The sequence below is a fragment of the Aspergillus tanneri genome, assembly GCF_003426965.1.
Source record: "Aspergillus tanneri strain NIH1004 chromosome Unknown AapTan_2_pilon_pilon_pilon, whole genome shotgun sequence".
In the NCBI taxonomy this organism is placed as follows: domain Eukaryota; kingdom Fungi; phylum Ascomycota; class Eurotiomycetes; order Eurotiales; family Aspergillaceae; genus Aspergillus; species Aspergillus tanneri.
The window spans coordinates 1,291,953-1,309,517 of record NW_022984629.1 but is presented as its reverse complement, the minus strand read 5'-3'; the positions used below and the strand labels follow the sequence as shown (position 1 = coordinate 1,309,517).

Genomic DNA, 17,565 nt, shown 5'->3' with positions numbered 1-17,565 from the left:
TGTTTCTATGTTGAGTCTGCCAACTATTAGAGCTCTTTTGTATCGGGCCATAAGATATGTATCTGTAGATCTCTCTTTCGAGTATATGACCGTATTTTCTCCATGTATCAGATCCAAAGCCATACCACTGTCTATCCATAAACATCAAAAAAAAAAAAACCTAGATATCCAGAAAACCTTTATTCCTCGTCCTCCGACCCATCCTCATGATTCAACAACCGATCATCATCATCAGCCCTCGTCACGACCCTCTCTATCAACTTCAACGCCGACCGTAACGGCAATCCCACCACGTTATCAAAACTCCCCTGCACACTCTCTACCAACACCGACCCGATCCCCTGCAATCCATACCCCCCGGCTTTATCCACTCCCTCCCTGGTGCGCACATACGCCATGAGCAACTCATCCGAGACATCCGCCCCAAACCGCACCGTCGACTCCTCCACCGCCGACTCCAACACATACCCAGGCTGACGCGCACTCGCCATTGGCGCCATCGCCACCATCGCAGTGTACACTTTATGTTCCCCGGCGTCTCGCAGCGCCTTCAACATCGCTATGTGCTGCGCCTCAGATCGGGGCTTCTCCAGAATACTCCCAGACACGGTATCCACGACGACCGTGTCGGCCGCGAAGATCAGTGCCGGCTCGCCTTTCTCTTCGTTTTGGATCTCCGCTTCGTATACGGTTTGTGCCTTTCGTGTCGCGGTCGACAAGACGTACTCGAATGGTGGAAGGGACTTCGGGAAGTCTTCCGGTGCGTTGGACGGGATTACCTCGATGTCTGGGAGACCTAGTAGGGAGAGGATTTGGCGTCGGCGAGGTGAGGCAGATGCAAGGATTACTCGTTTGCGTCGTAGGTCGTCCAGGATGGGGAGGTTTAGTGGGGGTGGTCGCGGAAGGGGACGTTCATTGGTGTCGAGGGGTGGTTTGGTGTCTGTCATGGTTTTGATTTATTTGGTTTGGTTTTTTTTATTATTGGGTTGGTAGGTTCTGTGTTGTTTTTGGTGAGTTGTAGTAAAGTATTAAAACTTGGGGTTTAGTTTAGTCAAGGTGGTGACTCAATCGTTTACACGGTGATATACGAGAGGCGGTGGACCAGGGCAGATACGGCAGATGAAGAACTAATGGATGGTTCCTCTGCATCTGCACGGCTGCTGGATCCTGGATAATAGCGTTGTGCTTTGTACATGGTTTGTGCTACCCTATTGCGATTGTTCCATTTGGGTGGTTGTATGTGTGGTATATATTCTATAACTACGATTTACATATACTTTGCTGTCGAAGCACTATATTGGATATGCATCCAAATTACCAGGACTAATAATATTTGATGTAAACGTCGAGTTCATTATTTTGAGTCGTCGATCCAATGCAAGGGCTAAAATACCCTGATGAATCATATACATGATTAGAATACCTTATCCTGTAGTCAATCCAAAGCTCCCAAACACCAAGCTAGAAAATGCCATGCTGAAGTAACCTCCTCTGTAGATTCAACCAGATAGCCATAACCAATGCCCCAAATTGCCCAGCACTATCAAGAAGTAAGCAAGTGAGAGAGCATGGCGGCAACATAGTACTGACAATCCATGTATAACAGTAAGATCCAAAAAAACCTAAACCACCTCCCCTGTCGCTCTCTTTGCCGCTCGAAACAATTATAACGTCCACACAAGTCGCATGGAACCATATTGTCAACATCGTAATCAGGTCCGATCGGGATCGGGCCTCGGTTGGCTCATTCCTGTTGGCGCTTCTATGCCGCTGATTGGACGCCTGTCACCTTGTTTGAAAGGTATCGTCAATGCGACCGCCCCTGCGCTCGATCTCCGCAATCAACTCCTGTCTCTCCTGTAGTTTGAGATGGATAAAATCCACCGTTTTCTTGAGTACGATGCTTTCGCTCCGGCCTTGGCCTTCCAGGCCCGGGACCAGCTCTGTGAGACGGTCGAAGCCCTCGCGGATTGCGGCCCGGCGCTTCTGCTCCGACGCGATGTGGTTGTTTTTCTTTTCTTGCTCCGTCAGACGGGGCTTGTCCTTGTCTTGGGAGGCGCTGGAGGACGCGACCTGTTTGGACGCGGCGGCGGCGGTCGGAGTGGTTGAAGAGCGATCATCCCGGTCGTCTGGATTCGTGGCAGGAACGGGCGAGTACGAGGCCTCCGACGAGCTGGATGTGAGGGAAGCAGGGGGCTGAGCAGAGGGCATGGTGGGTGGTGTCGAGAGAGGTTGGTTTTAGAGTAGGGGGAAAGTGAAGTATTCAGTATTCAATATTCAATATTCAATAATATGGGGTACGGGGAAAGCGGAGGGGAAGTGTGGCTTTTTCATGTGACAGAGGGGCTGCTGTTCGTGGGAAGGAATGGAGTTTTAAAGGCTTAGCAGGGATGGACTGGGGAATCGAAACGACCGAAACCAAGAGAACAAAGACCGGATGACACCCACACGGGGAAATGTCAAAGAAATAGTAGAAAAGGACCGACAATTCAGCAAAGCCCCCCTGATAAGGTTGGATGGTTTGAACTACCAGGGGATCCTTAAATCCCACACTTTTCTTCGGGGTCCAACACTAAATTCGGTCTAGAGAGCCTTAATTATCAGGAATCCCAGCCAACCAGCTTCTGCGGGGAAGTGGACAGTCATTGCTGACTAAGTAATTATGTAATCGAAGACCAGGATCACCCAAGATATCAATGACGCAATGGTTCCATGACACTTTCCATCATCTCCGTTGTCTGCTGAGTGCGTTTCTCTCCCCATTCCGACCATTGACCGGTCAATCTTCACCCCTATCCTTGCTTGGCACTTCTACGACATCCTGGATTCTATCCACAATTAAATCAACTCGACTGGTCCATTGCCGATGATTTCCTAGTCAGGAAGTTCTGTCTAGAAGTACGGAGTACGGGCAAAGAGTTGGAGCAAAGCAGAGCCTAATATGGCAAGTTCCGAGCCCCTCCACGGTTACTGTCTCTGCGGTCGTAATCAATACCAGATTCACATCCCTGAAGATATGACCGAACACGCACAGATCTACTTTGACAGCAGCCGGGACAACCGTAGGTACTACCAACAACCCCACTATACGATGAAGCAGCTCTAGCTAATGGTACTCTTCTATCTTCTTGGTTCTTTAGGAAGATTCCATGGAACCCCTCTCACTGCATGGCTCCGAGTCCCTCTATCCTGGTATCAGTCGCACACGCAATCGTATTTTCCCGATGAAACACACGGCACCATTCGGCGCGTCTTCTCGCCTCACCATGCGCCGCACACGCAGCGTGTTTTCTGTGGATTCTGTGGCACCCCTCTTACATACTGGAGCGAAATGCCCCGGGAGGAAGGTGAATACATGTCAGTGACCATCGGCAGTCTTGACGCCGACGATCAACGAATACTAGAAGACCTGGATTTACTCCCTGAGTCTGTTTCTTCGGAGGAGGAAGAATCGGCAGATGAGGCGCATGTGAGTGTAGCTCCAGCTCCAGCGTCTGCGTCAAAGGCAGCCCGGCGTGTCTCGTCTTCGTCTTCTACTGTCGTTGTGCCGTCTTCGGGCAGCGAAGGGGGCTTCTCCCAGACTTATCGCGAGGGTAATATGGGGGGAATCCCGTGGTTTGAGGAGATGATTGAAGGAAGTCGGTTGGGCCGGGTGATGAGGGCTAGACGCGGAATGGGGATGAGTAATGATCAGTCTACGACGATAGAGTGGGAGGTTAGCGAGTGGACGAACGATGATACTGGTATGGTGCAAGTTGGACAGTCCCGTAGTGGATCTGGGAAACGGAAGCGTGGACAGCCAATATAGAAGAGATTTAGTCATACAAATGGGGCTCGAGGTTTTGGAACGAGGTTAATGTAAAATGGGGCTAGATAGCTATGGTAATATAAAATGGAATCCCAATTCGGATTATGGAATAATATGGGAGTTGGAATCCTTGTGCAGGATGGTATATTACATCACTGCTTGAACTGTGATACATGTTTCTAGACAAATTCCCTAACATGAATTCCCTTTTAATTCCCTTTTAATTCCCTTTTAACTCCCTTTTAACTCCCTTTAATTCCCCAGCTTGATCTAGAGGAGTCTGCACCAATGAGCGCACGCAGCGCAAACAACGCTAGCAGACATGATGCTCTCAGACAGACCTGATTTCCTAAATGGGGATCGCCTCGCTTAGGGTGTCCTGTTGCCATAGAGTGAAGGAGATCTTTGTCTGCTTTCGCTCTCGTAACACCGTGATCAATCAGTTTTCTTCTGTTTCTTCTTCTTTAGAGCTATCCTACTACTTTCTACCTCTAAGAAGCTTTGCATCTTGACGTATAATCAGGAAATTATCTGTGCAGACAGTCATATCATTCCTGAGTGTTTCGGCTGAAAATAAGGCTTCTGTTTCTTACAAAGACTCTGTTTGTTTCTTTTCGTTGGAGAGTGCTCACGGTTCTTGTCTAGAGTGGTGAGTACCAATCAGGGTCTGCTTTTCTTTCGGGTAGGCGTCCGACATGTCAACCATATTTGAGAGGTATACATACTGATATCGAGATCTGTCATGCCATAACTTGAAGGTTGTCTAGTCTAGTGGCTCACCAGGCTGTCATGTATGAAATGGCGCCTAAAAGTCCAGCTGTGACTCCTTCAGGCATGAAGACCAAGACGAGCGGACCAAATTTGAAGGGTATTCTAAAGCGCAGAGATGTCTCCGAGCCCATCCCCGGGGGTGCGAAACGACGACAGATACATACCAAGTCGTCCGCGCCAACCCTGAAATCTCACAATGTAACTGGCTCCTTCCCTGAGACCTCGGGGCGGCACCAGTTACTGAACAAGTTTTCTGCCCCTGGCTTCAAAAGCAAGCGCTCTGAGCCATATCTGACAAAAAGTGTCACCTTAACGTCCTCGTTGCGGGAAAGAGGCGCACCACGCTCTCCGCTTGTTCCACCACAAGTCCCAGGGCTCCGAAAGGAGACATCCAGCTGGACAGTTGGGGCCACTGATAAGAACCCATCTGCCCCCCGCTTCATGGCTTTCGAGAAGGCAAAAGAGATCAAGCCCGTGCGCTACAGACCATGTCCAAAGACTACCGAGTTCAAGATGCCCACGATCATCGGGTGCAAGCCAAGTAGACTGAGGGCTGTGGAACTCGCGGCGAAACGGGAGACAAGATCCGAGAGAATCCTCAAGGCAGTCAGGGACCCTCGCGGCATGGTAGTAAAGAAATGCAAAGGTGTGATGAGAAACTGTACGCAAATGAGGGTGCTGAAGAGAGTACACGGGTGCCTCAACACAGCCAAGCTGGGTGGCTCAAAGCGAACTAAACAAGTTGAGGTCTGTCAGAATCTAGTCAACATTTGCAGGGGAAGGGTATGATGATGCTGACTGGATTTCGTGCTATAGTACAAGCCGATCTATCGGTTGAGGCAAATCAGAAGGGCTTCAGTGTTCCTCAGCTTACCCAAACCTCAGCGGCCGCTTTCAGTTGCCAGTGTACGTAGAAGATCAAGGTATGACATTCATCTTCGACCTATTTTGCTTACAGAGGAACAGGTCGAAGACGCAGTCCTGGGTAACCGACGAAGATTCTCCACCGTGGCTACATTCAGTAAAAGTGCCTCTGCGTCTGCATTCTCATTGCTGAATTCAGGGAATGGCCAAGGCACCGAGGCCCAAGGGAAGTCAGTGAATGAAGTGGAGGATGACGACCGCAAAGTGCGAGCGTCTTTGATTCCCTACCGCGAGTGGCTAGTGTTTTTGCAAGGCAACACAAACCCATACAACGAGGACGAAGAGAGCCAGAAGCCCACCCCCCCAGAAACCCCTGTCCCCGACCAAACACATGTTCGTCCTCTGTTTTCCCTCTCTGAAGACGCTTTTCGCAACTCTCCCCCTTCACCTCCCACTTCCGAAGATCCCCTAGACTCTCCATCCCCAACCCCTTCTGAAGTTACAATTACTCCTGCAAACGCTCATCATTTCCTCAAAATGTCTCCTAGCACCGCATCGAGTTCCCACGACCCATTTGTGGACTTCCCACAAACGGTTAGAGAGGAAAAAGGCGACGGGAAGCCATGCGCTTCTCACACCGGTAAGCCTCCCCCTACTAGCCCTGAGCAGTGTCTGGGCCTGCGTTATATGGTTCCTGGCAATCAGCCAGCCTCAGCGAGGCTGTTAGGGTCTGCGTTGGTTACAACAGGCTGAAAAGTCCCGAGTGTTTCAGGACTTCCCACGTTGTGACCCCAGAGCAACCCGTTGACACTTCGACAGTTTCCATCGAATCAGCCGCTCACGAAGCAGGCCGTAGCTCTTCTTCTAGCGAGGAAGAAGCACACACCTTGCAGCCACTGCGTTACCGACCTGGATGCGAGACAGGTACGTCTCCCGGTGGCTTCTTCTCTCTGAGCCAAGGGCTGACATGACATAGCGGGCGTCGATCCAGCTCCCAATGTATCCCAGCCGGCGAGGGACACAAAGACTCAGACCTACAGTCGGGTGCTTCGTGGTCCTGCTCATTTGCAGGCACAAGTGCCAGCTCTGGCTGGGCACAAAGGAGCGAGAGCTACACCAGAGCCTCGTAGCTCCATTCCCGTGGCCATCCGTAAACATAGTGTTGAACAAATGCCCAACTCACAGAACGAGCCTGGAGATACCTTCTCGGGAGGCATACGAATGGTTGAAAAGCCAAGAGGGCCGCGTCCGCATCAGAAGAAAACTGCCCAGAAAGAACCAATCAGCAAGACCGAGAGGGCTGAATCCATTTCATCGTCCTCTGTAAGTGATTGGGACTTCAACGACGAGCCTAAACGGCCTACCAATGTGTACACCGGGGAATATCGCCAGCGAGATAAACCGCACCACGGGCCTACGCTCAAAATCGCACCCTCTGCAGAGAAAATAATCATGGGTGCGGCGAGCGAGGGAAGCGACTATGTCGTTACCCAGCGCTCCAACCCGGCCCTGGTCGAGTATTCTGATACCCCCAAACGTCTGCAGAAAAAACAGAACACTGACAAAGAGGTTGCCGACGCTTCTCCCCAAAGCCCAGACTCTTCTGAGAGAACCCCTCTGGCCCGGAACTTTTGTCGACCCCAGATCTCGCTGGAAGGTTTCTCTAGAAGGGACTTCAGTGGCCGAGAATTAGCTATTCAGCGGAAAGCTCTTCACAGCCCCAGCTCTCCAAGTCTGTCTAGAAGCCCGGCACACTCGAGTCCTGGCCCCGGACCATCCGTGCCCAGTATCCCAGCCGAACATCGGGCCAGTGATAAAGGATCAGTGTCGGCTACGCCCCCCAAGTCGCCATTGAGAGCACTTGCGCCAGACTCGCATGGAGGTGGGGGCTCTGGTCCAGGGAGTGTTACTACCACCGTGCGACGATTCCCTCCACGGACGTCGTCCCTTCAAGCCGTGGCAGATTTCCCAATTCATTCAGAGACCGCGAGTCCCGCTGACGCTGATCACAAGCGGGATGTTACTTTTGATGACATTGTGCCTAAGCATCCTGGTGGTAAAGTCCAGGTCGCTCCAAGTGGGACTGGGGATCGACTCGTGGATTCTAGGAGTACTCGCGTGCTCGATAGCTTTCGCAGCATCTTCAAATCCAGGAGCACCACGGAGAAAGGACGTGGACGCCAGAATGAGAATGAGCCTCCTGGAGCAGCGAGCAAGGACACCACTGCTGACAGCGCGAAGCCGACCAAAGATGTCGATGATGGTAAGAGTATGAAGGCCAAGGCTAAAGGCTGGGCTCGCACCACGCGCAGCTCTATATCCCCCGAGACGCAGACCACAGAGGATGTCCGCACACCGTCCTTTGCGCGGCCCACCAAATCGACTCGTACCAAAGCTGCATCCAACTCTCGACTACAGACCCCCCTTCAGCCAGACGGTCGTATCCGCCGAGCGGCAGCGGCAGCAGCAGCGTCCACCGGTAGCCCTAAGCGGTCCAGCGGTGCATATCGACGCTCGCACGTCTTGATGCCACAGCGCATCTCGACACCCTCTCGGCCCATTGGGTCCGCTCACGCTATTGCGATGGTCATGAAGGATGAAGCGCAGGATTTATCGCGAAAGCTGGATGACATCCCCATCTGTATCACTGATCTCTGCAGCAAGGCGCGTGACGCGGACACGCCGGTGAAAAGGGAGAAATACCTCAAAGTAAGGCTCATTGATCGACCCAGTTTGATCTCCGTACTCGATTTCTCGAAACTAACACTGTTTGCAGTTGGCACTCACTCTGCAGCAGCAGTTCAGCGACTACGGAGCGGCGGAAAAGGAAGCCGTTGAGGCGGAAGTTTTGATGGAGAAGAAACGGGGAGAGAAATGCGTTGCGGAAAACTGCCTGTTCGAGCATTTCTCGCACATCCTCGCGGTGATGGAGGAGGATTAACTCACTTGGACTTCAAAGGTGAAGTATTTCGCGAGGTTTTTCTTATTTTCCTTTCGTTTTAGCTTTCTTTACATTTTTCTAGTTTTCTTTATTTCATTTTGACTTTATTTCTGCTTCTCTTTTCTTGTCTTTCGTTCTTTTTTTATTTAAATTTCTTTAATAATAATAATAATAATAATAATAATAATAAATAACAACAACAACAATAATAATAATAACCTTGTAAAATAAATAATCTATAAAAAAATGTCTGTCGGAGTCACAATCGGTGTATTCTCTTCTCTTTTTTTTCAGTACAGCGCTATCCTAGACAACGACAACTTCTGGGCGACCAAGACAGAGCCAAAAGAAACGAAATAAATAAAATAAGAGAGAGAGAGAGAGAGAGAGAGAGAGAGAGATAATATTTATTCGGGCTATAAGAGTGATTATCTTGAGATGATATTCCCCCACCGAAGAACAGAATCACTTCAATCCAACTTGAGTTCTATTATCTTCCAGACTCCATCCACTCATCTCTGACGAGACCTCTCGTACTAACAGACAATGGCTAGACAGGCTTCATTGCGACTGAAAGAAAGGCCATGATCCATCAGTTCGCCATATCCTTTTAGAAACAGAAGATGGTGGCTGTCCTTCCTCTTTCCAACGAAGGGCTCTACCCATTCTCTTACCTTCTCCAGATACCTTCCTTCTCTTTTCCTCACCAGGATAGCCATATCTCTACCACTCATTCATTTCATTTGCTTATCTGTTATATATCTGTATAGCCTACATAGGATGAAACAAACCAGCAATAGTCGAAATCAATCCTCTGGCACCAGGACAAGCAGCCATCCTCAAGGCCCTGTACCACAACAGGCCCAGATAACCCGACATGACAATCCACCAAGAACGGTTTCTCGAATAGAGCTACAATATACTCACCAGCACTTAGGCTTACTATCTTCCGGCTATCAATCTTCCAGCTATCAATCTCACGCCATTCCTCCACCTTCCTTCCCGTCTCAGCGAGGACCAGCGTCCAGACATCCTTCCCAACATTTGAACATACAAGCCCCTGGCCATCGATATCAAGTCTCTCCTCCACCTCCATATGAGGCTCGGCAAGATACCACGGCGCTGGTTCCTACCCAGCTTTCGAGCATACAAACCGCTGTCCAATCGTACGCCATTCCACCACCTCCATACCAGTCTCATCGAGGATCGCAATCGGGGCATTCTTCCCAACATTTAAACATACAAGCCTCTGATCAGCGATATCAAGTCACTCCTCCACCTCCATACGAGGCTCAGAACGATACCCCGGTGCTGGTTCCTACCCAGATTTCGAGCATACAAACCGCTGCCCATCAATCGCACGCAACTCCTCCACCACCCTACAAGCCTCCGGAGCAACCAGTGTCTGGGCATCTCTCCCAAAGCTCGAACATGCAAACTCCTGACCATGTATCTCATGCCACTCCTCCGTCTCCATACCAGCCGCTGGTTCCTTCCCAACTTTTGAACATGAGACCTCACGACTCTCGACCTCACGCCAATGCATACACTGATCTTCCTCCACCCACTCCATCCCCGCCTCAGATAGTGCCTGGATCTCCTCCTCGAACTCCTTCCTTCCTACCTCAATCAACGCCAGAATTGCCTCCCCCAACTGCTCCTGTCCTGTCTCATGCAGTACCTGTGTCTTCCTACAGACAGGCGAACATACGGCCCTCCGACCATCGACCTCGCGCCAGGCGACCTCGTAGCAGGCGATCCCAGACTCCTGCATTGATGGCTCTCTTTCCAACCGGCCAGCGCCTGACAATGACAGCGGTTAGTTGGGTTCTATTTATGGGTTTCAGAGACTTGCCTTTGGCCATGCTAACGGATATATTTGCTTGCCGGAAAGATGGATGCTCCACCTGACACCCACGCTTCTAACGTGGAATCACTTGTTCATAGGGAACACGAACCAAAGAATAGAGCTCAAAGTAATGGACTACAACATGGGAGTCAGTTGCGTGGGGACGCACCAGAGTTTGTTCCCCATGGAGCTGGCGACCGTGACGAATCCACCACAGCATTTGAAGAGCCTGACGAGAATCACCAGGAGGCACAGGAGGAGTCCACCATAGCCGTTGAAGTCTCTGACGAGAATCATCAAGATGCGCAGGAATTCACCTGGCTAGTTGTCGATGGTAGTATGCATTAGCGGTGGGTCGCTGAGTTAGCTCGCTTTGTTGTGAGATATTACTATTTTCCAGCGCTCACGTTGCTTTACTTCTCGTGTGTCGTGACCATTATTGTCAGACTTTGATTACCCTTACAGCACTAGCCATATATTAGTGTTGTCTTGGTGATGTCAATCTGAGACCAAGTAGCTAATGAATACCTCATGAAGGATTGAGAGTATGCCATGTAGGGAGTAAGATGTACAGGAACAAAATGGACTTCACTGTCTACTATATTTCCTGTTCCTTCTACTGTATCCACAGATGGGCCCACTAGAATTATTTAGTATCCCGTAGCGTAACCCGAAGTGCGATCTTAGTGCGAACTGATGGCGAACCATTCTATTCCCGAAGATCCCGAATGTGGGCCAGCACTATGTCTATATTCTTGCTTTTTCGTACTCGGCCTCATCATCACCCCAACACATCGGCGTTTGTGCTATAAATACAGAGTACTAAGCATACGGGATGTAAGGCTGAAAGATTTGCAGGGATGTTTGCTCGTATTTTTTCCCCATCTGACAGCGCTCTCGCTGTACTCTCTTCCCAAACGAGCGTAATGGCCAACCTCCTGCGTCGAACTATCGTCAACTCAACCGAGACAAGTTTCCCTGTACGAGAGACAATTTCGGTATTCGTATCGCGAGGCCAGTCACTCAGTTGATCTTCCATCTCATTGGACCTGTTCTACGCCACAGTGTTCCTGAATTTGACTTGTCATTCCACTCTTGTTAGGAATGCTTCAAGGTGTCCAGTCATGGATGGACAAGGGGTGGTCCGATAGGATATGGCCTCGGTCAAGTTTTCAGCCAGTCCATCCGGTACTGTCCAAGATCTCGCTCACACAGAAGTATAAATACTGACCGACGACAGCGGTTGGTATGGTTTGTTAGGCCAGTCAGTTTCTAGTTTCGTTTCGTCGCAAATTTCCAGAATGAATACCCTTCGCTATAGGCTCGTATGGCTGACAGCTCTGCTACTCTCGCTGGCACCATGGGCAAATGCAAATGGCCAGCAAGTCAATGCCACCCGGAACACGGTGCGCTACAATCTCACGCTTACCTGGGACGATTGGGCGCCTGCTGGGACTTCTCGAAAGATGATTCTCACTAATGGTCAATTCCCAGGACCGGAGTTACGTTTGCAACAGGGTGATGATGTTGAGGTCTTGGTGGTGAACAATCTCCCTGATCCTGCTACGATTCATTTCCATGGTAAACTGCTTCTTCAGTATTCTCTGATATATGACTTGGTATCTGATTTCTTCTCTGTAGGAATTGAACAGATCAACACTCCTTGGTCTGACGGAACCCCGGGTCTATCTCAGAAAAACATTGCGCCTGGTGGTCGATTCCTCTACAAGTGGCATGCCGCTCAGTATGGAAGCTACATCTATCATGCTCACAGCAGAGGGCAGATGGACGATGGGCTTTACGGTGCCATCTACATCCAGCCGAACGACAACGTGGAAAAGCCCTTTGGCCAGATCACCGATAACAAGGGAGAGATAAATGCCATGCACGAGGCGGAGAAGAAGTCTGCGCCAGTTGTCTTGTCAGACTGGCGTCAATTGACCTCGGAGGAGATATGGCATGCCGAGGAGGAAATGGGACGTGATGCAATGTGTGCCAATGCCCTCCTGGTCAATGGGAAAGGCTCCGTAAGCTGCCTGAGTCGACAGGCCCTGGATACGGCCACTACACCCGAGCAAAGGAAGGTGTTGGGCAATACAAGCTTTACCGACATAGGGTATGAAGACTTCCAGCTAAAGAGTGTGGTTTAAATCAGTGGAATTGACCGCTTTAGGTGTCTACCGCCAACAAATGCGCTCGCACAAGGGAACTTCCCCCATAACCTCAGCGCTATTCCTCCTTCAGTGTTCTCTGGCTGCACTCCATCCCATGGGTCAACGGAGAAACTGCTTGTCGACCAGGCTGCTCAGTATGTAAGCTACGATTTGATCAGCGCGGCCGGTATATCAGTGATTACTTTTTCCATCGATGAACACCCCATGTACGTCTACGCCGTCGATGGGCGATATGTTGTACCGAACTTGGTCGATGCGCTTACCGTCCCCAATGGGGCTCGCTATTCCGTCATGGTGAAGCTGGATAAACCGGCCGGTGACTACACTGTTCGGGTAGTAAATACTGGCGTCAACCAAATTCTCAACACAACTGCTATCATGTCATATAAAACCTCCCAGAAGACTCAACAGCAGCCTTCGACTCCTTGCATTGACATCACGGGGAGACCATCAACCAACTGCAAGGTTTTGGACGAAGGCACCATTGTTCCCTTCCCTGTTGAGGTGCCGGCTAAGGAGGTGGCCCAGACGCACGTTCTGAACATCGATCACTACCATGCATCCTACCTCTGGACCATGGGCAACTCCAGCTATCCCCTTAGCCTCGAGGAATCCTCTCCACTCTTGTTTGACCCCTCTGCGGCGAAAACCGATCTCAGTATCAAAACACTCAACGGCACGTGGGTCGACCTGGTCTTCCACGTGGTCAGCTCGCTCCAACCTCCTCACCCAATCCACAAGCATTCCAACAAGTTCTTTGTGATCGGCCAAGGCAACGGCGCATGGAAATACTCCTCCGTGGCGGAAGCAATGAAGGTGATCCCGGAGAGTTTCAACCTCAAGAACCCGCAGATTCGTGATACGTTTGTCACCCCTCCGGCCGCAACTGGACCTACCTGGTTGGTTATTCGGTATCAAGTAATCAACCCCGGGGCATTCTTCCTGCATTGTCACCTCCAGATCCATCTCAGTGGGGGGATGGGGCTAGCGTTACTGGACGGGGTGGATCACTGGCCGGAGATTCCAGTGGAGTACCAGGGAGACAATGCGGGGTTTCCTCCGAAGGAGTTGTCATCGGAATAAGGGGGATGCTATAGTATCATATTGTTGCAGTGCAGATGTATATACACCAATGTTCTTGTTCATACGATAGAATAGAATATTACTTTAGAGTGAAGAGACATGAGTAGTTAACGTTAACTAGTTACGTTAACTTAGAGGATGTCATGACTAAGCCATTAGTCAACACATGCCCCACGTAGCCTAGCCCCCTGGAATGAAGTCCCATGCCCCCTCAGCTGTCTTTCCCCTGTTCTCCTCTTCCCCAGACACAGTGACGAGCCTCCATCAGTCCTTCTTGTCGATGTGGCCGATGGGCTTGGATATCATCTCGCTAGATGGAATTCATGCATGCTGAATCTTGTACTTTAACCATCTGCAGGTTGGCGCCAGAGGACTGAGTGATTACTGCTGCTATTACTTCTACTTCTACTTCTAACTAGATAGTCGCGGTGGCTGACTCGCATTGGTTACCCGTTCGAGCATCCGAAACCCCTCACTCCCCCATTCTGATATACTCAACCCCGGCTGTGTAACTCCTCATTGAGCGGTTGTCTAACATGGTTTTCTGCGGGAAGCCGAGCAAAGGCTGCGGCGAATGCCGATCTCGAAAGATCCGTTGCGATCAGGCCCGACCCGCCTGTTCGCAATGCACCAAGGGCAACCGTGCATGCTCTGGATACAGAGACGAACTGTCTCTGATGTTTCGCGATGAAAGTCAGCAAGTAGTGCGCAAGGCCAAAACTGGGGCCACCGGTCGCCGCTCTAGAAAGATTGCCCGTCGCAATGTTTCCCCGCCCGGGAGTAGTAGTCCCCAGTCTGGCACTGGCCCATCGTCGATGCCAAGTGACGTGTCTAATGCCTCCAATCCGCAGCTGTCGCCGATGACCGTGGAACAGCTGACTCCACAGTCTATGGGCCCTGAGTTCCCACCGTCGTACCAGTTCACCCGCGATGAAGCCGTCTGCTACTTTCTCCGCTTTCATGGTTGGCCCGGGGTTTTTCGCAAGTCCGCGGAGTCGCCGAAATTTGTCGCGCAGCCGGTGATTTCTCCGAGCCAGCAAGCGATGAGGGCGGCCATAGTTTCGGTAGGGACGGCGATGCTCTCGCGGCTCCGGCAATCCACGGAATTAAAAATAACCGCCGAGAAGGAATATTGCCATGCGCTCAGCCTTTTGACTACGGCAGTAGCGGAGGAGGAGGAGGCCAAGACGAACCCAACGCTTGCTGCGGTATTGTTACTGGCGATCTTCGAGGTATGAGATGCTTGCTGAATGCTTCTTAATTCTGTCGATGAATAGCGAAAAAAATAAATAAATAAATAAATAAAACCAAGCGCTAACCCCAAATAGGTCATCACTAGTAGAACACTACAAAATATTAAGAAGTGGACCAGTCATATCTACGGTGCTGCCGCACTGCTTGAATTGCGAGGCACAGAGCAGCTTCAGGACGAAGATGGACTCAAGCTTTTTGTGCAGTTAAGGTTTCAAGTTGTACGTCGGATACTCTTTGGGGTTTCCCTTCCATTCTGCGATTAACAAGTCTGTCGTAGATCATCAGCTGTCTCCAAAAGAGTGTCCGTGTACCTCCGCCGGTTCTCGAGTGCCCCAAGATTGCCATGTTTTTACGCCCAAAAGTTGAGGCGTACGGCGACCGCCTGATTAGCATCGCCGGTAGACTGTCGAATCTTCGGGCCGATATTAACACGAAGGTCTTGACGGATCAGGGGGAAATTCTGTCCGCCGCATACAACATCGAGGCCGAACTGATGTCATGGACCGCGGCTCTTCCACCGGAATTTCTCTACACGACGATCGAAGACCCTTCTCCCGATCTCTTGTTCGACAAGGTGGGTTGCAGCCTTGCACCATTTAACGGTCGATATCACGTCTACAGTGATCTCTGGGTCAGCCACACCTGGAATCAATACCGATGCGCCCGGATTATTGTTAGTGAGATCATTCTGGGTTGTCTCCGACGAATCACCATCAATTCGGCGGCGGCAGCTGTATCAAATGAATTCCGAAGCCATTGTACCAGACTTCGCAACACCACTCGCCAGCTAGCCACGGACATATGCTGCAGCGTTCCGTTTCATTTTGGAGCGGGAAATATGAACACGAAACCTCTCGGCAGCATCCCTTTGGGGCAGAGCTATATCGGGGGGCTGATCCTCCTCTGGCCATTGATCCTGGCCGGGGCAACGGAACGCAAACGTCATCCGCTACGGAGCTGGGTGATCGAGTGCCTCTTTATTATCGGACACAGCATGGGCATCGACCAGGCTCTGCTTCTAATTGACATATTAGAGACCGAAGTAGGCGTATTTGACGGGGTGGAGGATGGCGAGGACGGCGTTTTTTTCCGGGAGTCTGGCGGCACGACGGAGGGCAATCAAGTTTTGACAGGGACTTGGGGGCCTTGATATGATTATTGTTGATATACCATTTAGTATATATATACATGTATAACGCAAATTTACGAATGCTGTGGATAACTTTGTGTCTGGTGCAGGAGCCACCATTACAGCTATTCAGCAGTCTTTACAGTGGCTTTCCACAACTAGTATTAAACCATGGATCTCACATCAAGTAAATATACGAAAACTTCTTGTTTCTCATGACGTATAATATCGTCTTAAATAGACCATCCTTACCTATTAGACATTATTTAGCGTAAACAAGATATTCCCACAGGGTGCGGTGGTGTGGACTCCCCTCCGGGTACCCATGCTCAACACTCGTAAGTATGAGTATCGGTAGATCAGCTCCGCGATCCTCGACTAATGTGTGTAGATCTCATCAATATGGTATGCTATAGCTGTATGTTCTTACCTCCTTGATTCACCATGAACTTCTGTTTATCATTTGGATTCCTTTGAAGTTACTGCCCACAAGAAACATATTCTCCTTATCTTCGAAGCTGCGCAAATAAGCCTGCGTGACATAAGGTTAATTTTCTGATGGAATGGGTTCGATCAAGTCTTCATCAGGGATACTATTATTCATATCAGAAGACTCACTCGTACCACACGGTGAAGTTGCTGCAATCGAAATGCCACAACGGAGTGGATTTTAGCATCTCAGACTTTCGACATCGGTGTTGGAAGGGCTTCTTGCTCAATTCATAGAACACCTTTGGCTTCGCTCGTAACCAGGGAATGCCCATTTAACCATCCATTCCAAGTTTAGCACCTCATCAGCGGTCAGTTGGTCCTCCAGCCAGAATGACAGCATTTGGCGCATCAATTAGAAACGCAACTTTCTTGTTTTCATCAATCTCATCTCCCAGTTTGCGTATCCGTTTCTGGACACCAGTTTCAAATGAATATTGGCTGGGGCGTTAGAGGGCGACGGGTTCTCCGTCACATCATGTTACTGGGACTGTCTCAGGCTCACTGTATTTTTTATATAATTGCTTGATAGAAAAGTCATCAAAATTTGACGGGAGCTTGATTAAAACGGTGCTTAAATGAATTCCTGAACCACGGATGTCCTTAGTATTAGCCTACTGGTGTCAGAGCATGTAAAGATGCTGTTGTTCAAACCTCCATGAACGTGGCCTTGTGAATGAGTGTGAGCAACTTCAAGAGATAAAAGACGGCTAAAGAGATCTCTCTAAGATTGCATTGTGCAGGAGTTACCGTGTAGCACGAATGTTTTCCATTAGGACCTTGCACTTCGAACTCATCCAGTAGTACATACAGGTACTAAAGCACGCCGGGGGTGTACAAGTAAAGATGACAGTGTAGCAGACAGAGCTTTAAGGACCTTTGTCTCGCGTGGAAGAGAGTCCGCTATGTTGACGTTAACAGCAATATATTTCTTCTGATAAGCGTCTCGGGCAAGCCAAACGGTCGAGTAGCCACAAAAACCAAGTTTATCTGCAATATGATATCGGTCATGTAGCATGTCTCCGACCATAATAGATGCTAACCCCCCACTCTTGTAGCCGTGCACAATCAAAACGAAGCAATGCGGTCGAGACTACAAAGCTGATAATGGAGAAACGAGCTACTTTTCACAGCTTCCACTCTCTCCGAATTTGCCTTGTGGCTCCGATTTGGTCATGAGCAGCGACGAACTTCCAACACCTG

At 50.0% G+C, this 17,565-nt stretch overlaps 6 protein-coding genes across 6 annotated transcripts; 4 read left to right on the top strand and 2 right to left on the bottom strand.

Moving 5' to 3' along the window:
- Positions 1-179: 179 nt before the first annotated feature.
- On the bottom strand, positions 180-947 carry ATNIH1004_000404 (nucleotide diphosphatase; the record flags this gene model as incomplete). The annotated part of the gene is made up of 1 exon (XM_033565120.1): positions 180-947. One exon carries the CDS (start codon positions 945-947, stop codon positions 180-182), a length of 768 nt encoding a protein of 255 aa, XP_033430877.1.
- An 838-nt stretch (positions 948-1,785) lies between these two features.
- Positions 1,786-2,211, bottom strand: ATNIH1004_000403 (uncharacterized protein; the record flags this gene model as incomplete). Its single annotated transcript, XM_033565119.1, has 1 exon — positions 1,786-2,211. The coding sequence occupies one exon, from the start codon at positions 2,209-2,211 to the stop codon at positions 1,786-1,788; it is 426 nt and encodes a 141-aa protein (XP_033430876.1).
- Positions 2,212-2,941: 730 nt separating this feature from the next.
- ATNIH1004_000402 (uncharacterized protein) lies at positions 2,942-3,808 on the top strand (the record flags this gene model as incomplete). Its single annotated transcript, XM_033565118.1, has 2 exons — positions 2,942-3,062; positions 3,141-3,808. The coding sequence occupies 2 exons, from the start codon at positions 2,942-2,944 to the stop codon at positions 3,806-3,808; spliced, it is 789 nt and encodes a 262-aa protein (XP_033430875.1).
- A 798-nt stretch (positions 3,809-4,606) lies between these two features.
- On the top strand, positions 4,607-8,384 carry ATNIH1004_000401 (uncharacterized protein; the record flags this gene model as incomplete). Its single annotated transcript, XM_033565117.1, has 6 exons — positions 4,607-5,326; positions 5,396-5,485; positions 5,546-6,083; positions 6,263-6,367; positions 6,420-8,152; positions 8,220-8,384. 6 exons carry the CDS (start codon positions 4,607-4,609, stop codon positions 8,382-8,384), a joined length of 3,351 nt encoding a protein of 1,116 aa, XP_033430874.1.
- A 780-nt stretch (positions 8,385-9,164) lies between these two features.
- Positions 9,165-10,581, top strand: ATNIH1004_000400 (uncharacterized protein; the record flags this gene model as incomplete). The annotated part of the gene is made up of 2 exons (XM_033565116.1): positions 9,165-10,202; positions 10,279-10,581. 2 exons carry the CDS (start codon positions 9,165-9,167, stop codon positions 10,579-10,581), a joined length of 1,341 nt encoding a protein of 446 aa, XP_033430873.1.
- A 953-nt stretch (positions 10,582-11,534) lies between these two features.
- ATNIH1004_000399 (uncharacterized protein) lies at positions 11,535-15,894 on the top strand (the record flags this gene model as incomplete). Its single annotated transcript, XM_033565115.1, has 6 exons — positions 11,535-11,814; positions 11,875-12,349; positions 12,407-13,325; positions 14,045-14,722; positions 14,819-14,962; positions 15,022-15,894. The coding sequence occupies 6 exons, from the start codon at positions 11,535-11,537 to the stop codon at positions 15,892-15,894; spliced, it is 3,369 nt and encodes a 1,122-aa protein (XP_033430872.1).
- Between the last annotated feature and the right edge of the window lie 1,671 nt (positions 15,895-17,565).